This window comes from Nannobrachium achirus (assembly GCF_963921795.1).
Source record: "Nannobrachium achirus genome assembly, chromosome: 9".
NCBI classification, from domain to species: Eukaryota; Metazoa; Chordata; class Actinopteri; order Myctophiformes; family Myctophidae; genus Nannobrachium; species Nannobrachium achirus.
Window position 1 is genome coordinate 25,982,911 of NC_137818.1, and position 24,707 is coordinate 26,007,617.

At 41.1% G+C, this 24,707-nt stretch overlaps 2 protein-coding genes across 2 annotated transcripts in view; one reads left to right on the forward strand and one right to left on the reverse strand.

Moving 5' to 3' along the window:
• tp73 (tumor protein p73) overlaps positions 1-4,386 on the reverse strand; it is a gene marked incomplete at both ends in the record, with an annotated part of 41,679 nt that extends 37,293 nt beyond the window's left edge. Inside the window, one exon of the mRNA XM_080733677.1 lies at positions 4,355-4,386. Within this exon, the coding sequence (XP_080589803.1) occupies positions 4,355-4,386 (32 nt within the window). The remainder of the gene's footprint in view (positions 1-4,354) is intronic.
• wrap73 (WD repeat containing, antisense to TP73) lies at positions 645-24,289 on the forward strand. The gene is made up of 13 exons (XM_080733676.1): positions 645-751; positions 2,839-2,942; positions 3,086-3,238; positions 4,502-4,618; positions 16,397-16,469; positions 19,222-19,325; positions 20,615-20,701; positions 21,221-21,355; positions 21,652-21,729; positions 21,992-22,100; positions 22,329-22,454; positions 23,402-23,593; positions 23,701-24,289. The coding sequence occupies exons 2-13, from the start codon at positions 2,874-2,876 to the stop codon at positions 23,811-23,813; spliced, it is 1,356 nt and encodes a 451-aa protein (XP_080589802.1). The 5' UTR covers positions 645-751; positions 2,839-2,873; the 3' UTR covers positions 23,814-24,289.
• The last annotated feature ends 418 nt before the right edge of the window (positions 24,290-24,707 follow it).

The following is a 24,707-nucleotide window of genomic DNA, read 5'->3' on the forward strand; positions in this document are numbered from 1 at the left end:
ATTAATTGTGTTATAATAATTACAGTTGTGAAAAGTAACTAAAAAGTAGCCTACATTTACTCAAGTAGCCCAGTTAGTAAAACCAGAGGTAGGCCTATATACTTTTAGGCTACTTTACTCGATTATTTATAGCCTGTTCCACTATAGCCTACATTTAGCTGATAAATGATGAACTACCCAGCAGTTCTAGCTGCAATATGAACATTATTAGATTAATTAGCCTACAATCCAATAATATGATGGGGAAATTGATCATTCTGCATAATTATTAGAAAGTAGATGTAATATTTTCTACTTTTACTTTGAATAGATCATTTTAAATAGGCTATGGTTTTGCTACATTTATGAAGTGGGAGTCTGATTTAGGCTATACTTCTTCCACCACTGTTATAACAAAATTATATATATATATATATATATATATATATATATATATATATATATATATATATATATATATATATATATATATATATATATATATAGGGACTCTATATATATATAAACCATAACGTGAAAACCTATATAGGCCTACTATATATGATTTTACAAAGTTTAAACATTGACAGATCGAACTACATTTCCCATGATGTGATGGGGGCTTTGTACTCGGATGCTGATTGGCCACAACAGTTAGCGACGCCATTCACGCACCCAAACGGCCACTGCTTGATTTCTTCTCCGACTCCTGGTTCTTGAATACAGAACGTTTTGGAAGATGATTTGGACTATTTGTTCCCTCGTGTTATAGGTAAAGACGACATCATTCCCATTTATATGTTTGCAAGTGAGTTTGTTTACTTTGGCTTTGCCCAGGCCAGTAACCAATAAGACGTTAGATCAACAGCTGCTAGCAAAATTGGCTAGCTTGAATGAACTGAAGTCCCAACTGAATGACCAACAACAAAATAGTAGCTCGTATGCCTGACTGTTTTCTGGGTTACCTTATAAGAACGGTAGGCGTAGCAAGCGGATAAAATACCCTACCGGAATCACGCTTTGTTTAAGATGTTCTCGTGGCGTGTTTTTGCACAGATTCAGAAGCCCCGTGCCAGCTAGCAAGGCCAACATTCTTGTTCTGGCTTGGGTAAAGTTGGCTTTGTCTCGTCAGGTACTACACGTACTACTACTATGCTACTACCTGTACTAGCTAGTGGTGGAATAAGTACTCACTCACATGTTTTACTTATAAGTAAAAGTGCATTGTAGAAATACTCTGTTGCAAGTAGAAGTCCGGAATTAAAAATGTACTTAACTTGAGAGTTTAATAGTACAAAAGTATTGGTATCAAAAAGTACTCGATGCCCCTTTTCCAAACATCTTTTAAAAATAGATCTACAAGTTCAGTCACAAATTCACAATGCGTCGGTTGGTTATTTTTAAATGGCCAGAATTTAGTTTGGCCATTTTTGAAGTGATTTGAGTGGTTTCTGTGGTTAATGTATGTTTTGTAATAATTATCAATCTACAAAGTAACTAGCAGGGTTGTCAACATTGGACTGTCAGAATCCAGGAGATTTATTTTTGGGGGGTGCGCGGAACTCCCCAACCGGGGTCTGGGGGGTCCTCTCCCCAAAACTTTTTAATAGATATATTTTCCTGTGTTCTGTTGAATTTTGTGCATGTTTGATACTTTTATCAGGCTTGCTTTACTAGCATGGGTACAATTTCAGCCTTAAAATGGCCAATGTTGGTGTACAGATTTGATGACTGAAGCAAAAATAATGATTTCTCATCATTAAAATATCTGTATGATCTTTCTTGCATGCATTGCCCCCACCCCTAAAGCGGGGGGTCTGGGGGTCCTCCCCCAGAAGATTTTTAACATAGTAGATGTCATTTCCTGTGTTCTGGTGAATTTTGGGAGTTTGATACAAAATCCAGGAGAAATCCAGGAGATTTGCCAATCCAGGAGACTCCCAGGAGAGGGGTTCAAAATCCAGGAGACTCCTGGGAAATCCAGGAGAGTTGACAAGCCTGAACTAGTTACTAATGTTTTCAAATAATTGTAGTGGAGTAAATGACTCTGAGATAGATGTAGTGGAGTAGAAGTAAAAGTACTGGAAATTGGAATTACTCAAGTAAAGTACCTCAAAATTGTACTTAAGTAGAGTACTTGAGTAAATGTACTTAGTTACGTTACACCACTGCTCCACTGACAGAAAGGTCCTTTCTGAGACGAGTGTGTTAAATGACAAACTCACAAATATTGCACCTATATTACACATATTGACAATTCGTTGTTTAAGAAAATCCACCAGCGAAATGTATGTAAATAAACTCGTTGTAAATCATCCTGCATAAAAACGTCCTGCCTTTAAAGTTCAATTTGGAAACAACAGGTGTTAGATCCTTCTATTAACGTTAATTGATTTGCCACTTCCATGGCACAAGCTGGCAATCAACATTTCCAGGGAGAATCAAAATAATGCTTATTGTTTCTGCTAGCCAGGTAGTGTTTTCAGTTTTCTTTCTTTTTTAAAGAAAATACTAAAAACCTGACCTTTTTAGTGGGCTACAGAAGTACAGATCCCCAGTCCACATAAAAGAAATGTGAAACTTTGTCTTGCGGCGCCATCTTGTGTTTGTAATTGCAAACTACACCAACGGGCTGGAAACGAGGGCAGGGGAAAGTCCCAAAGTAAATTCAGTATGTCTGCCTGGCAGCTGGCTACATGTCTAACATTATTTTAGCTTACTTAAACTTAAAGGAATGTATAAGCTTTGTACTATTTAATTAGAAAATGTCCATGTTTAATGAAGACTGACTGTGATAGCTACTGTACATTACACATTGTCTTCATTTGCATGTTTTAAATCCCCCCATCTCCTTTACAGTAGCCTACAGTAGCTGCAGACATACACATGACAAGATGAATTTCTCTGAAGTTTTCAAGCAGTCCAACCAACTGTGCCATTTTTCCCCAGATGGGCAGTATTTGGTAGGTGGTTTACTCTGGCTTTATGAGTTTTGTAACTGTGTGTATTTCTTTATTATATTTAGCATGGATTCATCTTTGTCAAATATTTTTAATATTGTTTTGGTGGAATTACTATAATTTATTATTATTATTATTATCGTCAGGGTACCTGTGTACAGTACAGGCTGGTTGTACGAGATGTGTCCACCCTGCAGATCCAACACCTGTACACCTGCCTGGATCAAGTGGTCCACATGGAGTGGTCCTCTGACTCCCGCTTCATTCTCTGTGCTATGTACAAGAGGGGACTGGTACAGGTAGGATACTGACTGACACGGCTAAGAGTGCTTCCTAGTGCCTACCCACTTAGATAGTCTAAAATCCTGCTAAACTTCAGCCTGTTGCTTTTCTGAAACGGTTACCAAGTATGGCAACATGAAAATAATAGACCATATCCAAATCGAAGAATTTCTACGAGAAATTAGTCCTCTCAACTGCCTGTATAAACAAACAAGGAAGTCTGTGTCACAATATTTGTCTTTTTTTAAATTATATGTAAAACATTGCAAATGCAATACAAAAAAGAGCTGTCCTCTTTACCTTGCGACCAGACCGGTAAATGCAACATTTTGAAAATAACAGTGGATATCATAAACAAGATGTTTCCGGAGTAATTATGTATTAGAAAGAATTACTCTGTGTTTAGTTTATGGAGTAATTTATAACTGGAGTCGGAATCATGGACTGGAACTTTAGATTTTTGAATAAATGTTATGGAATTTTTTTAATTGAGGAGTTGTTGAAGAGCTTGGAATTGCAATAGATGATGTAGAAATAAAATAGATAAAATTAGTTTACAATGTACTTAACATTCATAATTAAGTGTAGCTAGATCTGTTGTGTCGTTTTACCACTGCACAAATGAAGTACAGAATGTCTTTTAAGATTGACTAAATTTGCATGTAGAGTTGCGCTAGTGTAACACTATATAATATTAAATTAACATTCATTTAATAAAATCTGGAGAAATGTTTCACAATAAATCCAAGTCGTCATTCATTAGCATTCATTTTTGTATATGCTATGATATTAAAAGGACCATCAATTATGTGTTTTAATACTTTTGTTTGGCTCCTTTTTTGCAGCTTTGGATAGTTGTTCAAATGATTTTTAGGTGACTTTTGGATGTATAAATTCTGGGCTAGGTGTTTTACAACATAGTTGGCACATGTTCTAGTGCATACACTGTAAATCATTTGAGACAATAATCTGCCGCTCCATTTGTTTATTTAAATTTTAAGCATTAAGTCCAAATGATGATATCAAATGATAATTAAGTAATTTGTTAATTTACATAGAGATGCATCTGGGAAAACCTGTCCCAAAGCTTCACAAAGTTTCACAATCAGTACATCACCTTGTAAGCACCTTACCTTTGAAGGGGTAACCACCGCCAGTCTTTCATGGTTTCTGATGTTTGTCAGATAGTGCTTATGAATTGTTGAGATGCAGTTGATAAAGGGACAGCAGGTGTCTTGATTAATTCAAGTGTTTCTGTCTGTCTCTCTCTGTGTCTTCAGGTGTGGTCTCTCGAGGAGCCCGAGTGGCACTGTAAGATTGACGAGGGCTCAATTGGACTAGTCGCCTCACGCTGGAGCCCGGACGGGCGTCACATTCTCAACACCACAGACTTCCATGTGAGTGTGAAGTTACTGTGTCTGTGTCTGTCTGTGTGTTTATATGTACGACTGTCTGGTGTCAACTGTTGCTGGCTTGCAAGGAAGGGAGACCTGAAAATAGACAGAGATACCAGACCCTTCCTCAATCCCCACCACCCACTCGCCCACCCCCACCTGCCACATGTATTCAGTCTGGTTTCATAGTTCCGCCAGTTAGCATCCTGTCAGACATACAGGGGTCTCAAGTACCTCCTGAACACTGTGTACAATGTGTACGTGCCCTTCCCATGTAACTCTGGTATTTCCCCATCAAGTGATGCATGTCATTGGTGTCGTGCTTGGGAGTCATGTATGATAGATTTGAGATCTTACAGTATTCAGTGTTGCATATAGGATGATTGACTAGTCACTTGGTGTTACTGAATGTGACCAACTGAAAGGTTTTCAGGGACCGTGAAATCGAGCTTTCAACTTGAAACGCATGGCAGGGGTTTGGCAACCTCACCACCACTGCTGTGGAGAATCCATCTTTGTCCTACCGACAGAGATGATTGCATCATGAACGCCTGCACTCGATATCATTTCCAGCGAATAAATAGATTAATAGACAACAGGTTGGCTTCTAAAAAAATTGCACCAGAGTCAGGATGCAGGATGTTGTGTGTGTGGTTTCATTCTCAGACTTACTTAAAAACTAGGTTCTACAGAATGAAATGTGGACATAGAATGAGAACTTGGGGTGCAACAGTTAATAGAAGTAATCGATTTAATCAATTATTTAAAAACAATTTTAATCAAATAACCAATTTTCAAAAATAGCTGATCTTAATAGAAAAGTAATTGATAAAATAAGTGCTAAGAAAATACAGCAAGAGCCGCTGATACAAACGACCTACGGCCTGGTCGCGACTTAGGCCACGACTTGGAGGTCGTAGGTCCCGGTTCTGGAGGTTTTGCGCGATCTCGGTCGTAATTCAGCGACCTGGGAAGTCCGCGATCGAAACTCTACGCTTGCTAAGGGAAGGGACGCGAGTTTAGAAACTCTACGCTTGCTAAGGGAAGGAGCGCTCGTTTTCAACAGCGTCGGCAGGTTAGCTACTCAGTGTCGGCAGGTTAGGGTTAGGGTTAGGGTTATGGTTAGGGTTAGGGTTAGAGTTGGGGTTAGGGTTAAGGTTAGGGTTAGAGTTAGAGTTGGGGTTAGGGTTAAGGATAGGTTTTGGTGCACCTCGCGCGGTCCAAGTGACTACAATGGAGCGCTTCCTACCTCCGGTTCAGCCAATCACAAGCTTCAAAAGGTTGAATAGCGCTGCTGCTCTAGAATATTCTGCAAAAAGACGGCCCGGGGACGACCGAGGTGGCGCAACCACGGCCGGGGGTCGCGAAACTAGACCGGCCGCGACCTAACAAGTATGTACCGCGAACTACGACCTCCAGAACCGGGACCTACGACCTCCAGGTCGTGGCCTAGGTCGCGACCAGGCCGTAGGTCGTTCGTATCAGCGGCTGTCTCTCAGAAAATAATCGATTGCTGCAGCCCTAATAAAGGCACGTTTATGTTTATTCAATGCCTTCTGTTTCCCCTTTTTTATTGTTGCACTCTGCTCTGTGCTGTGGTGTAGCTTGTTAATGTTTTGGGGTGGAGGGCACGTGTGGGGTGGGACTAGGCTATGTGGATTATGACCAGGGCACCGTGCCATGGCGGGCTGTGTCTATCACGTTGAACTTGACTCCAAGACTCATTTGACAGGTGTCAGTGCACAACTGTGTCTGGTCTGAGGAGGGTGCAGAGAGTGCAAGAGTCTGTGGCATGTCTGCTTTGTGTCTGTCTACATCTTCACACGAAAAAGAAAACAGGACAGGTTCCTTCCACAAGGGGAGAATCTGTCTACATAATACAGTATGGCTTATGGTGACAGTGTTTTGAAGAGGGATATAGCATAGTGTCTTGTTATTATATGATTATTAAGTGCATGTGTGGCTAAAGGAAATAAGATTAGATTCTTGAATCTTTGTTCCCTCCTCAATTTTCAATTATTTGCTGTGGCAGCAGTGAGCAAGATGGACTGTAGTGTTTTCCATGTAGCAATTTACATAATTGGCAACTTCTCATTCACCTTCATCTTTGATGGACTATTCAGTATTCAGAATTATGTTGTAGGAATAATGATCACATTCTTCATTATAAAACAGACATTATTTTGATTGTTGACCTTTCTTAACTCACAACGGTCTTCGTGAAATAGCCTTAAAGGCTACAGGTAGCCAAGGTGTACTTCAAAGTTAATAAATAGTGCTTTTAGTTTTTATCTCATTCTTACATTTTCAGAATACACATTTTGTTTAATGTGCAGTCCCATCAAGCAGTAACCTACAGTAACACCTACAGTCACTATAATGGAAAAAGTAAGCCTAAAAAAAGAGCAATGTTGTGAGTGAGCATTGTTTTCCAAATGAGGGTGTGAAGTTAATTTACCAGTAGCACCAGAGGCAATGCTTAACTCCTTGCCAAGGGGCCCACTGACCTTACCTTCACCCTCACCCAAGATTTCATTAAGGCTGTGCCAGATGGGTGTCCGTGTCAGCCTTAAATTTCAAGCCCTCATAAACAGCCTGCTATATTAACTTGTTTAGGGACAGCTGCCTGTGGTGTGGACTGTGTGTGTGTGTGTGTGTGTGTGTGTGTGTGTGTGTGTGTGTGTGTGTGTGTGTGTGTGTGTGTGTGTGTGTGTGTGTGTGTGTGTGTGTGTGTGTGTGTGTGTGTGTGTGTGTGTGTGTGTGTGTGTCTGGATGTTTTACTGTACTGATAAACAGTACAGTATGGTATAGGCTAAGCTTATTATTATTATTTATTGTCTCCACCAGCCGAAGGCTGAGGGAGAGTATGTTTTCCCCTCCGTCCGTCCGTCCGTGCGTCCGTCCGTCCGTCCGTCCGTCCGTCCGTTTGTCCGTTACCAGCTAATCTCCGGCGCCGTTGGCCCGGTCGCTGCCAAACTGTGCACACACACTCCCTCGACACCAATTCAGAACCTCTGCCCCAAATATTTCACATGGGCCTGTTCTAGCGCCACCAGGAGGCCGACTTTTGCAAAGCTAACTTTTGCCAGTACTCCTACAGATTTTGTCCAAAAATCACGTAAATCAGTAGACAGTATCTCTACAGTCATGTGATCGACATGGATGTGTCAGATTTTCCATATTCCATCCTGATTGGCTAAAACTGGCTTTCAAAGTTTGCAGGATTGGTCAGTTTTGAATAAAATGCCTGAAATCCTGAACGCAGTGTGCGATTTTGGTGAAATTGTGCATGCACATTCCCAATAGGCAGAGGAATAAATGCCACTTAAGAAAAATCAAATCAGCCTCATGGTGGCGCTATAACAGGCCGATTCATGTTTTCACCTATAACTCCACCGATTAGTGTCAAACTTTGTATGCGCACTCCTTAGAGGCCAAGGTAAAACCTTTTCCCTGCATTTTTTACATCAGCCTTTTATAGCGCCATCAGGAGGCCGACTTATGTAAAACACATTACATGCCTGACCTGGTTTAATCTTGGTTTGGGTTTTGACTCTTTCTCTGAACTTTGCATATCCTATGTTTGATTCTTATATTGCTGCTAGTGCTATAATATTTACCTTGAGGGATCATTAAAGGTATATCTTATCTTATAGTCACTTGTCAGTTCACTGTACTAGCCTAAGCCTATAACATCATTGGATCGGTTCAGGAGGGTTGGTTACAGTAGTGGCCACAACAGTGGCTTAGTTGAGAGTCGACATGTAAAAATGGCATTTGTCTTAGGATATTGCCATAGTGTGAATTTAACATAAAGATACGTTGCCAAATATTAGCCTATACTGTGAGACTTCACCAAAGTCATCTATTTGAATTCCCATCGTATATCCTTGGGCCTCACACTATGTCGCCACACATCCACGCTAATCCACTGTTACCAGCTGAGTGGCGATAAAATGGGGGTGGAAAATTTCTAACCAAGGACGGTGTCAAGCTTTATACTACTGTAATGGTTTTCACATTGTTGGTATCAGGTTAGCGATAGCATGCTTGGCCAGGAACTTTGCAGCCTCGCTAACACGTACTATTGAATTGTTGGCAGCGGCGCTAACAGACAAAACTGTGAACGCGAGGCAGCTGCTGCACTGTGACACGGGACAATAGCTCATCCATACCTATGTCTGGGTGGCGAGAAGCTTCAGGTCCTTGGTAGAATCATGAGGCTGTAACAGGAGAAATGGGCTATATCGGTTTGAGATGGCTTCCTACGTGGAATGCCTAGAGCCTAATCCTTTGCTGACAGAAGGGCCTATGTGGCATCACACAGACACTCACCCGTTCTCTCCTACTTGCCTACGAGTGCAACAAGAATGGCTGATGGGTAGATTTTCTTGCAGGTTTGATGTCAGTAACTGTGGTGCTACAAATGGTCTTATTTATCAGCTGTTGCCCACAACCCTCTGCTTCGGGAGTGTTTAATTGTGTGGCATTCTCGTTGTGAAACTTAACAGCCCTGAACTTGTGCCAGGATGTTTTGTGTATTAGTGGAATAGAAATATTTTCTTTTCTTAATGCATGTAGTCATTTGTTCAATAATAGCCCCGTTTTGACTGCATGCGTGTTTCCTGGAACTGAAGGAACTTTTTCAAGAACTCGGGGGAAACTTGACCTTCTCTTTGACAGCAGGAACCTGAACTTCCTCACCCCCTTTCAAAAAAGTCCCTTCTCCCAAGATAACTACTATCAGGGTAGATGCAGCAGCACTAAACGTTGCCCATCAGTGAACACGTTAGCATGTTGGCCCATTTGATTATGTGTAAAGACTGCCTTCTTGTTGTGACATCTGCCTCTGGTTATCACAAACTACAATAATAACTTCTGGTACTAGTGAATGTCATAAACACCTATGGCCAACAGTAGCTGTTATCACTGTTATTTTTCTGGAAATGGAAAAAAATAACCTGTGTGCCAATGAATTCAATATATAGCTCAGGGGTAGAGAAACCGTTATTAGAGCACGAAGGGTTCCCAGTTCGAATCCGGGCTCCCCCTGAGTTAATGTCGAAGGGTCCCTGGGCAAGACTCTGAACCCCACATTGCTCCCGGTGAGCTGGTTGGTGCCTTGCATGGTTTCCTCCACCACCGGTGTATGAATGTGTGCGTGAATGGGTGAATGTAATGCACAATCTCTGTAAAGCGCTTTGGATCAAAAGCGCTATATAAATGCACCATTTACCATTTACCAATTGTTTTTGTCAATTATAAAATAAATCAGTTACACACTTTCTGTGATGATTCATTGATATATCTAAGATATAACAAATTAGCAAACAACCTGCTTTTTTTAATTAATCAAAGAAGTAATGATAGAATAATCGAATAATATAATAAAGATTTGCTGTCCTGTACTTCACCCAAAGTCTTCAGCTCCCACAGCATGCCACACCACATGGAGAATCATTTCCCACCTATTTCTCCCAATGCAACACTCCCCCACCCAGTTTAAGGTTACACTGCCTTTCGGGCCTCCTGTCTCCCTCAACCCCATTGCCCATGCGGTCGGCTCAAGGCATCCAAGAAGTGTGCGCTTGTTTTTGTTTGAGCTGTGTTGATGGTGGTTGCCATGGTGCCATGTCCAAGGGGTATGTCCAGGAAGCGTGCTAGGAGGTGTAATTACAGGGCCTACACAGCTGGATGTCTGAACCCAGCAGGAGTGTAGACCCTTCAACCCAGCTAGGTGACAGCCAGACAGTGGCCGAGTTCAAGTGTCCGACTGGACCCTCTACGATGAAAGGTTTAAGGTTGTCAGCTGTCTTAACTCTTCATATTTCAAAATCTAAAGTTTTGTAACGAGAGTAGGGCGTAAGCATTCATTACAAAGAAGTGTGAAAAAAAGATTTATTGACGTTGTTTATCATATTTTCTTCACACGTCCACAGTTCAGGCTCTAAAATGCCTCAAGGAAAATCCTTGGATATATGTTTGAATAATTTAAAGGTGTTCATTTTGAAGCAAATTGAAGCAAATATGAAAAAAATATTTTCTCAGTAGCCTTTTATTCCTTCATCAAGAGTGTCTTAAGGTCTTTACACATCAGGGGCAAATTGCGAATAAAAAACCCTATAAAGTCAATGAAGCTTCCACACCAACCGCGAATTTCAAAAAAGCGTCTGTTATTCATCCACTCTTGTTTCGAATTTAGCGAACGTTTGCAGGCGAACTCCTCTCTTCTCTCTGTATCAAAGCAACCTCACTTAATCCTATTTAAAGAGAGAGAGATGACATTGTTGAGGGACCTTCCCTTTGCATTGAGGCTGAAGGAGTGTTTCTCCTTCTCTGTGTCGTCATGTCTGTGTGGCTAGTATTGCCGTCAGTGGTTGAAAAAGTACTAAAATTTCTTACTGGTAAAAGTATGGTTTATATATGTTTTATTATAGGCTAATTTATATTTGCAAAAAGACTAATGTTTTAAAATAAATATCAGAGATGTTACCGATCAATCGGCAATGGATCGGATCGGGCCGATCAAAGCGTGATCGGCGATAATCGGTGGTTTAGATCAAAAGGTAAATTCACCGATCCAATCCGATCGGTGCATCCGATCAACCAGCCGTTCAGTATGCCCACTTGAGGCCATTTTGGGGTATTGATTTCCACAGTGCTGAAGGAATAATTAGTTACTATGATAATAAATACATAGTAATGCTGGTAAATAACTATAAGGCAAATATATAAATGAATTCATGAGTGAATTAATTAATTAAAGTTAAAACATTAACATTTAGAAAATATAAATAATATATAAATAATAACTTGATCGGATCTGTGATTGATCGGTATCGGGTGATCAAACTTTTGTGATCGGTGCTCGGTGATCGGTTCCAAAAAACCTGATCGGAATATGTGATATTAAATAAAATAGGATCCGAAATGTAGTGGAGTAGAAGGAAAAGTACTGGAAATTGGGCCTACTCAAGTACAAATACCTACAAGTACAGTACTCAAGTAAATGTACTTACCGGTAGTTACTTTACACCACTGCCTGTCTGCTGTGGGGGAAAACCGTGGTACATCCTCTCTGCTGTGGTGTGGTGTGTTGGGTTGTGTGAGCCAGCCCCAAACAACTCGCACAACAGATCACTTTATTCAATTTGGCGAATTTTATATGCATATTTGCGTTGCACTTTGGTGTGTATGGGAAAAGGCGTAAGGCGAATTCTTAGCATTTTTGCCGGTGTGTAAAGACCCCTGACATAACAGTGACAGAGCATGATGTCAGAGCGACAAACCCATAGCCTGTGAAGAAGTGTACACGTCCAGACGGACGCAGACAAGCTGTGCCGTTTCTCACAGTAAACTGCGTCCTATGGTCGCAACGAACCCTTCATCCAGGTGTCATTGTAAGAGCAAAATACAGGGAGGCACAGGAAAGGGTAGAGTCGAATGCCAAGCCAAAATGGTTGGGAACGTGTTTAAGAATTGAATTTGAAAAGCAATGCTAACCCTGGTCTGTGAGGCTTTGCATTGACATTTGAAAATAATCACTATAGTGATTTTGGTTTGTACAGGGTCAGTTTAGTTGTTTTCATAGCTTTAGGACTATACCCAGTACCCACCTGGGGTGATTTATTAATGCAGCTAATACCCTGCAGTATTTTTTTTTAAGTATACATTTTCAAACTGTTTGTCAAGATTGTCTGATCTGGGTTGTTTTGTCACTATGAATGAAGGCACCACCCTGTATGAATGATGAGACACAACTATATGAATAGTTTTAATGCAAAATACTAACTGGCGTATTGTTTATTCATCATGTCCCCGGTGTGTACAGCCACTTACGATGGCTGTGTGCACACAGCCACACACTTTATATTGGCTTACAAGAGTGTAAAGGAATCTGTGAGGGTGATGCATTTAACACCTCTTACATTGTGGTTGTGGTAGGCTTACTGTACATGTCCACCATGGCTATCTGGATTACTTGTGATTACTGTTCTGATTTGTGTTCAAAGGGCTGTGAACCACTCTAGCATAGCAGAGATCTGTGTTTGGAGCTGACATGCTGCATGATATACAGTAGCTTTGGTGTGTGCTTTTGTGCTGTTGTGCTGCATATCTTTATGACCTGTAAATGTAGCTCAACATGGAAGACATCTTGTGGAATACGTTTCACCAGGCCTATAAAGGTTCAACGTGATAGGAAATGTTTGTTTTAAACCAAACTGCAAATTCTAAGATAACAAACTGTTGAGGAAACTTTGAATTCAAGTCTCATAGTAGCAACAGCACTAAGAGTGAACTATGTGAACAGTAAGAGCTGGACCCAACCCAATATAGATTTTGATAGATCTTTTGACAATGAATAACATATGCAACCTATCTACAATGATAATCTGTAATAAATATATAATAGAGGTATAAATTATGCAGTCTATCACCACTGAATATATGACTCAATACATATACATTGTTAACATAGGGTGACCAGACGTCCCGGTTTGGCCGGGATTGTCCCGGTTTCAAGCTGCATATCCGGAGTCCTCACAAATATCTCTAAATCACTAATGTGTTCCGGTTTTCAACATTCACTACGGTTTCCGTGGTTGCATAGACATTTATCATGTTCTTTTCATATAAAAATGCTCACCTAAACAATAGAAAAACATGAACAAATGCATTGCGTGTCTGAATTCAACGCTGAGGCTGTTTGTCAATTAGTCACTGCCTGTATGCAACCCGGCAAACGTGCGCATTGCTTTAAGGGTCCCGGTTTCAGGGGCCGATGGTCACCCTATGTTAACAGGCCTTCATCAGCGAGTATCCAGGTATTGTACTGTCTGTCAACAGTCTTAACAACTGAACAAATCAATATAGGAGTGAAAGTAGTGTTGATTTTTGACATAAAATATTTTGATTTTGTCATATTCTTTTATACAATTCTGTTTAGTTTTAGTCATATTTTATTCATCTGAAAAGTTTTAGTCTAATTGTAGACTAAATTACATAAGACTTTAGTCGTTAAAATCCACATTTGATTTTGCTGACAAAAATGTATTTTGTCTGGCCTTGGTGGCTTGGTAATGCCTGATTTTACAATAGCCGATCTACAAGCTCACAATGCGTTGCGACGCATTGGTGTGTACAGCCCTTAACACATACGATGTCCCTCTATGATCCCTCTGCTACAAACTCAAAAAGTGGACGCATGGACCAATTGAATTCTGCCGTATTAAATCACACGCACCTTGCCAACACAACTTGTACTCAAGTCAAGGCAAAGTGCATTTTGCACTGCGGCTTTGATGTACTGTACCTAAATCTGGTCCTAAGTGTCTGGGTCTCTGGGATACACTAGCTCTATTGAGAAGTGTTGGGAAGCCCCGGGTCTGGGATCACTCTACATGTTGCTGGCTGAGCAGAAGGTTAAATGCTAAATCCTACACAATACAGTATGTTATTATGCCCGATAAATACAGCTTAATTGGGGTGAATAAACTATATCTATAATTGCCATTTCACCATTGTTTTCGCTATGCCTCTTAATTTATCTATTTTATTATATTCCGTAACTGTACATTGTGTGGTGTTGCGCTTGGCAAGAGTTTCAAAGCCTTGGGAACCCAATCGGTTTCTCTGTCTACACCCATACAGCATGTATCTCACAAATGTTGTAACAGTGTCCCGAAGACTGTCATGTCTCCTTGTTTCTTGAAGTTGCTGCACTTTATTTTAGAGACTGGATGGGGAATATATCAGGCTGTTGGCCTGCTGCCACATACTGCTACTGGCATCAATCTAGTTACAAGTGAGGTCAATGGACACTTGACTGGCTCTTGTCCCTCTTTGTCTGGATGCCATGTGGGTAGACGGTTATTCTGCAGTGCTGCTTCCTCTCATTTATGAGACAGTTTTATAACATTACTGAGTGTTGTTGTCACAACTGTGGCAGGTATGTCCAGGTGAATGCTTACTTCAACATATCCAGAACTGGAAAGCCAATGAAATGCTACTGTAATTATGGCTTGAATTATAATCTGTATTATGTTGCTAGATATGATGAAGATAAGTAATTGTGATTATTTTGATTTGAGGATGAATTTTATTTTTGTTGTACTTTATTATACTGTATAAACAGTATTTTAGGATTAGTGAGATTCATTGTTGAAACGCAAATCTACACAAATCAAATATCACCTCACATTGCACCGTTATACATTATTTGTGAAATACAGTATATCTCAGGCCCCGAGTTGTTACAGTCTTGGCATATAATGTCCATGATATTCCACTAGTCTTGCTGATGAGCTTTGATAAGAGACCTCTTCATATTGTTTTTGGAGAGTTCTTCCCCTTCACTAGTGTTGTAGTTGAGTCCACCTAAAGCTAGTCCAAGTCCAGACCAAGTACGAGGGGGTCTAGTCCAAGTCAAGACCGAGACGAACGGGGGTCGAGACCAAGTCAAGACAGAGACCATATTAAAAAAAAAATAGAAAACTATGGGTTTTCTTACTAAACCATTTAAATGAAAAGCACCAGATCGCTCTCTTATACTATTAATGCGAATGGGCTCCTCATAAATAACTGTATACTGCTGTGCTACAACTGGACAACTAAATTTCCCCCTTGGGATAATAAAGGTATCTATCTATCTATCTATCTATCTATAATATGGGTATACAATTATTTCATTGCATTGTCTTGACTCTTGAATCGAGTGGACTTAGTGAGGGAAGAGTCCCAAGTCCCTTAGTCCGAGATAGAGTAAAAAAATCGAACCTCTGTTCGAAGTGGAGCTGTGTGTGTGTGCGAACCTCTGTTCGAAGTGGAGCTGTGTGTGTGTGTGTGTGTGTGTGTGTGTGTGTGTGTGTGTGTGTGTGTGTGTGTGTGTGTGTGTGTGTGTGTGTGTGTGTGTGTGTGTGTGTGTGTGTGTGTGTGTGTGTGTGTGCAACAGCGCCCCTCCCTTAACGTGTGGTCAGAAAAGGTTACTGCAGGCGACAGACAGACAGACAGACAGACACGGAGACAGACAGACAGACAGACAGACCCACACACACGGCCACGTATAGGGAGCTTGTGTTCCACACAGCTCCAATAATGGGCTCGAACGAGACTGAGTCAATGAAAATTTGGACTCGAGTACTACAGCACTAGAAATCACAGTAGTTCAGACAGTACCCCCCATGGCCCTGTCGAGAGGTATTGGACTTTGCAATGAATGGAATCCAACACAGACTTTCACATCCCTCACTCAGAACATAGGACTCTTCCAGACATTATGCCCAGTTGTTCCAGAGGGTATCATTTAGAGTCGGACCACTGTATCCCACACTGTGATGTCCTGTAGATATGCCTGAGCTGATGGATGAGTCCTTGGGCCTCTGTGTGACATCCAGAGACCTCATTAGGCTAGGAGCCTGGCTGATTGAGCTCTTATTAATAGGCCACTGTTGACACCCAGTCTCCATGCCCCACACTCATCATATCACAGTCTGAATCAAGCTCCTCTTACAGAGACACCATGGGCTTAATAGCTCTCATAGAGACTGATGTATCTCATGTCAATGCAGAGAAGGGGTGTCGGGTCCAAATGGCCATGCAGTTGTTCCGCGGCTATGCCAATACCGTGTGAAACGAGCGCAGCCATCAAAAGCCGATCCCGGATCAAAGATGTCTCTTTTACGTATGGTTCTTTGAAGTATTTATGCCCCCCACCCCCAGCCCTCGCATACTTTCACTGAGAGATGAGCTACAGTTTGTTTTTCCTCTTCTCTCTCTTGACAGCTGAGAATCACTGTCTGGTCCCTATGCACCAAAGCTGTGTCTTACATCAAGTACCCCAAAGCATGTCACAAGGGTGAGTACGCAGAGATCATGTCTTTATTTCTTTATGTGTGTGTATTAATATTATTATCATCATTACCAGGAGTACCTGGGGACATGGCCAGTGCGCTGAATGCTCTGCTTCAGCATTCCCCATGAATCACATGCTGTCCTTTGACCTTATGGAGCAACCCTGAATCTCTAGCCAAACTATAGTCCCTCTGCTGACAGCTGTGCACCCTCTTCAGTAAATGGGGCATGCTCTCCATAACGGACCTGTCAGCAACCAGGGGAAATGATTGTCTCTGGCTCTCCCGTTGTTGACCATGCAGCGTTGTGCCCCTGTGTAACCTGCACATCCCCAGAATGATCGTATAAATAATACGGCTCTGATAGTCGCATGCTGCTGAGATGATGCGGGCAAAGTCTCAGATAATAGCATTGCGTGAGAGACACAGTGGACAACAAGGTTATGAGCCCTGTCATTCAAAGTGGCTAATCGGTTCATCAGATCAGAGGCATAGCAGCTGATCTTTATGATGCCCTGGTGCTGAGGAACTCAGTTAGTTTCTGTTTCAGGGTTCTAACAACACGTTTCTATGTATGGAGAAGTATTGTAGGGATAGTGATACACAATAATTCTGATCCAACTCTGTTGGAATTGGTACTAGTACAGCCAGAACAGAATTACTATGAAATTGCAATGCATATTATCCAGGTTCCTAGACCAAAACTAGAAACCTCTACCAAAGAGGCAGCATGTCCATAAGATTTTGACTTTAGCCTAAGTCCATGCACACTGTCATGTCCTCTGTCATGTCCCCTTTATGGGATTTCTTTTACAATAAACAAGATTGGTTGTTTTAAAGCATGCTTTAAAAATTATGTTGCAGAATATTGTGTAATTCAGTATACTAGGACCTTGCCTGGGGGGGGGGGACAGTATATGAGGGATTGAATGTAGGAGTCACAGAAGTAATGTTGGAGAACCCAGACATCAGTGATGTCAGTGAGTTGGTCATCTCCAAATTTGGGCATTGTTTCAGCATGCGGATGTTACCATACCGGGGACTCATGCACTGTACAGGTGGCGGTATCAGTGATGTCAGAAAGGTGGACACTGTTTCACCCGTTAATGCCCATATATGGTGTTCCGTGTCCTATGCCCATATATGGTGTTCCGTGTCCAGGCCAGTATGTGACGTCAATACTATGACGTCAGAGTACTGTAGACAGAGAGATGGCAGACAGACATACATTCCGTAAATTAATTGCGAGCGAAGGTTGCAGTTTAGTATGAGAAACGGCACATCATGTCCGTGTCCATGTACTCTTTTGTTTTACGGTGTATGGGTTTGCCGCTCTGACATCACTGTGATGCCAGGGTAACCAAACTCTAACCTTAACCCTAACCTCAGTAAAAATATCCCTAAACCCAACCCTAACCCTAAACCTAACCTCAGTAACCGTGACACGGGTGATTTATCTAACCTGCCGACGCTGTTCGACCCAATGGGAGTTCGACCTAAGGGGCAGTCCCCCATCAGAATGGTATAAATTAGCAATGAAACGGAACATGCTGACTCCATCTGGAAGTCTGGACGTGTACACTTTTTTACGGTCTGTGGGTTTGCCGCTCTGACATCATGGTCTGACATCACTGTGATGTTTGGGGAACCACTCTAACAGAATGGGTTTGCTGCTCTGACATGACGCGCTGGCTTCACTGTGAGGTCACACAGAATCAGAATCCCTTTTATTCCCATACATGGAGTTCCCTGATGTCATCAATATTAAGCCCATATCTAACAGGACTTCATATGGGAATGCCCATATATGGAGTCCACATCGTCCATATACCACACTAACAGAATCAATATATCCATATAAGACAGCCCATATCTGTGTGGCTGGTTCTACAGGCAGGGATCTCCATGTATGGGCATAAAAGGGTATGATGTCAGATGTCATAGACATCATACGACTTTCACATAACTAATAACTGAGTAAGCATGTATGGTCTCTCAGCATATCTCAGTACATGGATCTCCATATACAGTATGGGTACCAGGGGTCTCCATATATGGGTAACTGGTCCGATATACATCACTGGCCAGATGGCCAAGACATGGCGCGACCTGATCGCTTGTCGCCCTGAGGTGTCTTACTAGTAGTTAAGATATAAATAATGTAGCATGTAGCAAAAATCAAAACAGAAATGGCTTTGGTCTGGTGGGTTTACCAGCAATTCGAGTCCATTGACACCTCACAAGACTCCTTTTGGAGACACTGCAGAAGGTGTGTTCCGGAATTAACCTTTTGGCAAGCCACGCTCACCCCTGCCATGACATGCCCTATTTCAGTGAGAAAAGTGAATCAGTTCTTCTTTGACAACCCTTATTTCCGCACATTTCATGCAAATCCGTAGCTTTTTGACATCCTGCTAGCTGACAAGCAGACAAACAAATCAGGTGAATTCACATACAACTCCATTGGCAAAGGTAATGAAGCAGTCTTACATTAGGTCTAACCTATAGTTAGGCCCAAATCAGAAATTAGCCTACAAAAACAAATATGTTGATACATACTGTACATGTACTGTAAGCCCCTCCCATACACTAAAATGTGTAGCCGGCCTGAATGGGTTAAACCTTTGCCCAAGTTTTTCCATTCATATACTGGTTTTTATGAGTGATTTTAATTATCACACAAGCTATGAACCAAAACATATTTTTGGCTGTATATTGTTTCTATAAAATGTGAAAATTTCTATCTTTCCACTTCAGGTATGGACTTCAGCAGGGACGGTTGTTACATGGCTTTGGCCGAGCGTCGGGACTGCCAAGACTGCGTCAGTGTGTTTGTGTGCGAGGACTGGCACTTACTCAGGGTGAGTACAAGATTAGAATGATTCTCATAACTCAAAATAGTCATGCTATTGTATAGGCATTATGGGCCAGCTGGGGCCGACAGTACTACTTTTTTAAATATTTTTTATTTAACCACAGAAGTTATGTGAAGAATGCATATACAAAGCATTTCCATAATCAAACATTGTGATGACTTTATTAATAGAGATTGTATATTGTCAGTGCTGAGCCATGGCACTGAGATGTGTGCATAGTATGTTGTCCAATAGGATTATTTCTGTGTCTGTTGTCCTTTTTCTCATTTATTCTTTGTATTTGTATCGTTGTTTTGTTCTTTTTATACAAAAAGGAGTAGGATAGTTGAGCACATACTACTGTATGCTGAGAAATGAGAGAGATCCTGTAAAAAGTAAGCACATCCAAATGATGATAGCAGTTGCTGTACAGCAGAACATGTGAAAACAGAAAAATAGAGTCCACCCAGTGGACCCATGGATATTTGTTAAATTACCACCGAAGTTGACATTTCCAGCATCTGAGAGCTAAACGAACATCATCTTTGGTGGTAATATTAAACATCCATGGGAGCATCATCCAGTGTGCAGAATCTATTTGTCTGTTTTCAGATATTGTCCTGCTGTAACCAGAAGATGACAGACAGTGAGACAGGTGTGCGGAGGAAGTGTCCTTGAGCAAGGCGGTGAATTCCAGCCAACCCCAGGAACCCTCCCTGCGTGGAAGCTCATATTTCCCCTTGGTGATCATTTGAGAATCACAAAAACTTGACAGAGGCATTTTGAGCATGTTGTTTCTTAAGTTTTGAGCCTTGCAAAGCTCCCTCTTATCCACTTAAGCCTTATTTTATACCAAGTCGTACGACGGACGGTCCAGTGTGAAAATAGCAAACCTATTGGCTCTTTGAATCGCTTTTCACCCTTTTTTTAAATATAAATAAATGTTTTGAGTTTTTTTTGCATATTTTCGCTTGCTTGTCCAAAATAGGGATGCCAGGTTCAAAGTCATTTGAAAAAAAAGTTGAGTGGAAATTTGTAGCTGCTTTGCGTTGTCTAGCCGCGTTGTCTAGCCTCTAGCGCTAGTATAATATAAATGTTCTTATATCTGGTGATGACAACTGGAATGTTGGTCTTGTCCTTTCCAACTTTGGGAGTATCTAATATTCGATTCAACTACAAATCCCTCTATGCAGGAGTAAGGTGTGTTTAGACTGAAATACATAGTAGTAGACTGTTGTTTCATTTATTTGGGTAATTGTATTGCCTCACATGACCTCCTTTTCACTTCATCCCAGCACTTTGAGACAGAGACACAGGATCTTGCAGGAGTGCAGTGGTCTCCTAACGGCTGTGTGTTGGCAGTATGGGACAGCTGTCTAGAGGTGAGAAAATACAATAGATGAATAATAGTCAAAATCGATGTAGCTTAGAATCCTAAGCCTCTGATCACCCAAATCTAATAATTACCATAATTATATAAACAATTAACAGTATATATTAATGCAATTATAATAATAATAATAATAATAATAATACATTGCATTATATTAGCTTTCTGTATGCCAGTTCACTCAAAATATTTAAAGAATATTGTCTAGAATATGTTATCCTCTGTTTTCCTCAGCTCTGTTGCCCCGTTCCTGTCTACTAAAGTGAACATAACAAGGATGCTTTCCTTGTTACTTGGCAATAATGTATCATATAATGCAAAATGGTTCCCAACTATGTTTCTGTCGTACATGATATAACTTTTTCCTGTTTAGGGGCGGCCCGGTAACTCGCCTAGTAGCAATCAACTGGCAATGTGCGTAGTGCGTTCCATGTCAAGTCTAAGTCTTTGCCGCAGTTGACCTTTTGCTGCATTTCTCTCTCTCACTCCCTCCCCCCTATTTTGTCTACAGTACAAGGTGTTGTTATATTCTCTGGAAGGAAGCCTTTTATCCACCTTTTGTGCCTACGAGTGGTCATTGGGCATTAAATCTGTCACCTGGAGCCCCAGCAACCAATTTCTAGCGATTGGCAGCTATGACGAAAAAGTAAGTACATATTGAAACGATGGCTGTATTAGGCATTGTATGCACACCGCACAGCACACAGTGGCTTAAAAGGTCTCTATGCTCTATTGGATACCAATGACAATGTTCGATGTGCAGAATATTTGCAAGAAATTGTATATTACACAAAATATTTTATGCTTGCTCACCTCAAAGGGCTTAGCAACAGTTCTGGGTGTGGTTTATGAATAGTTATACCACATGAACATTCACGATAGGAGTTAACCAACATTAGAAAGTATTTATGCCAAATAATGATCATAATTCCCCCCTGGCAGGTTCGCATCTTAAATCACATAACATGGAAGAGGATCACAGAGTTTGAACATGCAGCCACCATTAGCGGCCCAAAAGCTGTGAGTATCATGCTAATGCATGACGTATCAGCTACTTTATCGTATGTGACCACCCCAGTTGTGTTGGTTTTATTGTATTAACATACTCAACCATTCAGATTGGTCCAAATCATGTTTTATTCACTAAAACAAGTTATGTATTAACAGCTTTAAATTCAAAAGCTAGCTTCCATTTAATATTCACCGAAGATGAAGAATTTGATGTAGTTATTTTCTAGGTTTTTTCGTAAGGACTTGTTTGACTTGTGGGTTGTGTTGTCAGGTGGTCTATAAGGAAGTGGAAAGAAGGCCAGCCATAGCCAATCGAGATCTTTCCCTTCACAACATGGACATCACTATGGACAGCACTCTCTTCAGTACCCAGAGTAAATGTATGACATCGTCCACAAAGGGACATTCAGTTCTGATTCAAACCATCAATATAGCCCATTTCATACATTAAAATGCAATACATTGCCAAATTAAAATACTTTGCAGTCAAATTCAAATACATTTTGACTAAAGAAGCCCATTATATTTTTTTTTTAGTACTCGTATTGTGAGGTAAAAGAAAAAGACATCTCTCACCAAAGTGTGTCCCTTTTGTTTTGACACTCTAGATGAGATCTGTCCGTCTCCCGTTCAGATTCCAGTGGTTAAACCAGACCCTGAGCGAGCCAACCCTAAGATCGGTATCTCCACCATGGCCTTCAGCTCGGACAGTCGTTATCTGGCCACCAAGAACGGTATGACTTATGCCTGATTCATACTTCTTGACACAACAGCGTATACATTAAGCTTTACTAGCTTGTTTGCACTCTTTGGTAAACCCTTGAAAACAGTTTTATATGCCATTATCGTTATCCAAGAAATGAAATTACGGCAACTGGAAGTGCAGTCACAATTAATCGTGCACAGAACCCAGTTGTGTTTGGGTTTCATTGAAGTTAAACTGTATGTTCATTGAAATGTCTTGTGGACTGTCTCCAGAGTGAGGTTCTACCCGCCCCCTCCGACATTCTGATCTGGGGATTTAAACTGTCTGCTGGTGTTCCCTCATCCCACTGTAGTGTAAATTAATTGCTTTAGCAACAATGCTACCATTCCTTGGTGTGCATTTTTCCAGCCAAATTGGAGTTTACAAAACATCTGAAAGATCCTTGTCAACTAAAGAGTGTACACCTTAGTCCACGCCTACAGTGTTATGACCACAGCGCACTTTGGTTGGTTGTGAAAACCTCAGCAGAATGGTTGATTTTTACTCAACCTTTTCATACAGCTTTTTTGTTGGCTTGACCTCGTGCTGCAGCCCGGTCACTCCTTGCCAAGTTGCTCCTTTCTCAGGACGTGGAAGCAGTAGGCTATACCACTGTTGGTATGACACGTTTGGCATTTAACAGACAGCCTTATCCAGAGTAACTGGAACTAAAGTGTGAGATCGGAAAAGCAGAGTATTCCAAATTCAGTATACAAATGGGTCTCTTTTTCCTTTTTAAATTATATATATAAACCTTTTTATCCCACATGATCTTTTTTTTTGTAACCCATTTTTTCCACCCAGTGCCAATTGCTAAGTGTAATCCTGGGCGCTACTCTCCCTCTGCCAACCTGAGGAGAGCAAAGAACTGTGCTCATGTTTCCTTGTCTTATTTTTTATGTGTCTCCTCAATCGAACCACCAACACCACTGACAGACTGCATGGCCAGTGCTGTGTGGGTGTGGGACATGCAGAAGCTGAACCTGCTGGCTGTGCTGCAGCAGACCTCAGCCGTGTGCTGCTTCCAGTGGGACCCTCTGCGCCCACGGCTAGCCCTGTGTACAGGAACTTCCAAGCTTTACCTCTGGTCTCCGGCGGGTTCTGTCTCTGTCCAAGTCCCCACTGAAGGTAATAATACATATTAATCTTCAAAAATGAAGCTTAGTTCACATTATGAAACTAAACTAATATGGTAACATGAATGCTGTTATTTGCTGTTATCTCTTTCCTACAAGGTGGTTTTCAGGTCAAGTCTCTAAGCTGGCACAGCAGTGGAGACTCCCTGATTCTCCTTGGGAACGATCAGCTTTGTTTATGCTACATGGATACTGACCAGGAGGACCAGTGACACACAGAACAATTGGATTAGCACCTCTGATGATGCCCTCCTGACGTGGACCATCTGTTGCTGATGATCCAAAGACTTATCATTTTTTGTTTCACCTGATGCTGTTTCCAAAGTACTGTTTCCTTAGAGTAGACCATCATTGTGTTCATTATATTTTAGGCCAAAATGGACACAGACAGACAACAACCAGGCTCACAGTGGCATGGAACACACAAAGAAAATCAACAGAAGAATATGATATATTGGTTGACTTCTCATTCTCACAACCACCATGATGCTTCTGTGAGGTCTGTACAGCTGAATCCACTCCACACACACACCCACACCAAGCAGACTTACCTCAATGCTCGGGACTACTACCGTCAGCTGACCATCAGCTTGGTGTTTTTTTCCTTTTTCCTAAGCTTTAGGGTCATTGGGATTCACACAGATGAGAACAAATTACTTCCCACCAATTACTTTGCTATTCATTCCTTTTTCACTCCACCTAGTGGTGTCACAAGACTAGATTTCAGTGAATGCATACTGAAGCACTTAATTCCCCAAAACTGTGTAGTCATGTTTACAAAGTTTTAATGATTTTTACCACTTACCATATGTTGGCTAAAGTATTTTTGTGCATTGCAATGTAAATATGTAATAGTAAAATAGTTTTGAATAAATGTTTTGTTATAAATTATGTTGTCTATTAAGGCAGTCCTTTAAAGTGATTATTCTTTGATTGAAAAAGGCATTATGGACGTGCTGTATTCCAAAAATCCAATATCCAAGATTTGATAGATAAGATTAACCAACAGAATCAAGCAGGAGATTGGGACTTTTGATGACATCCTGTCAATCAGGAGAATGATGCACACTCCACCAATCTATAATGCAGGTTGATACTGGTCAACT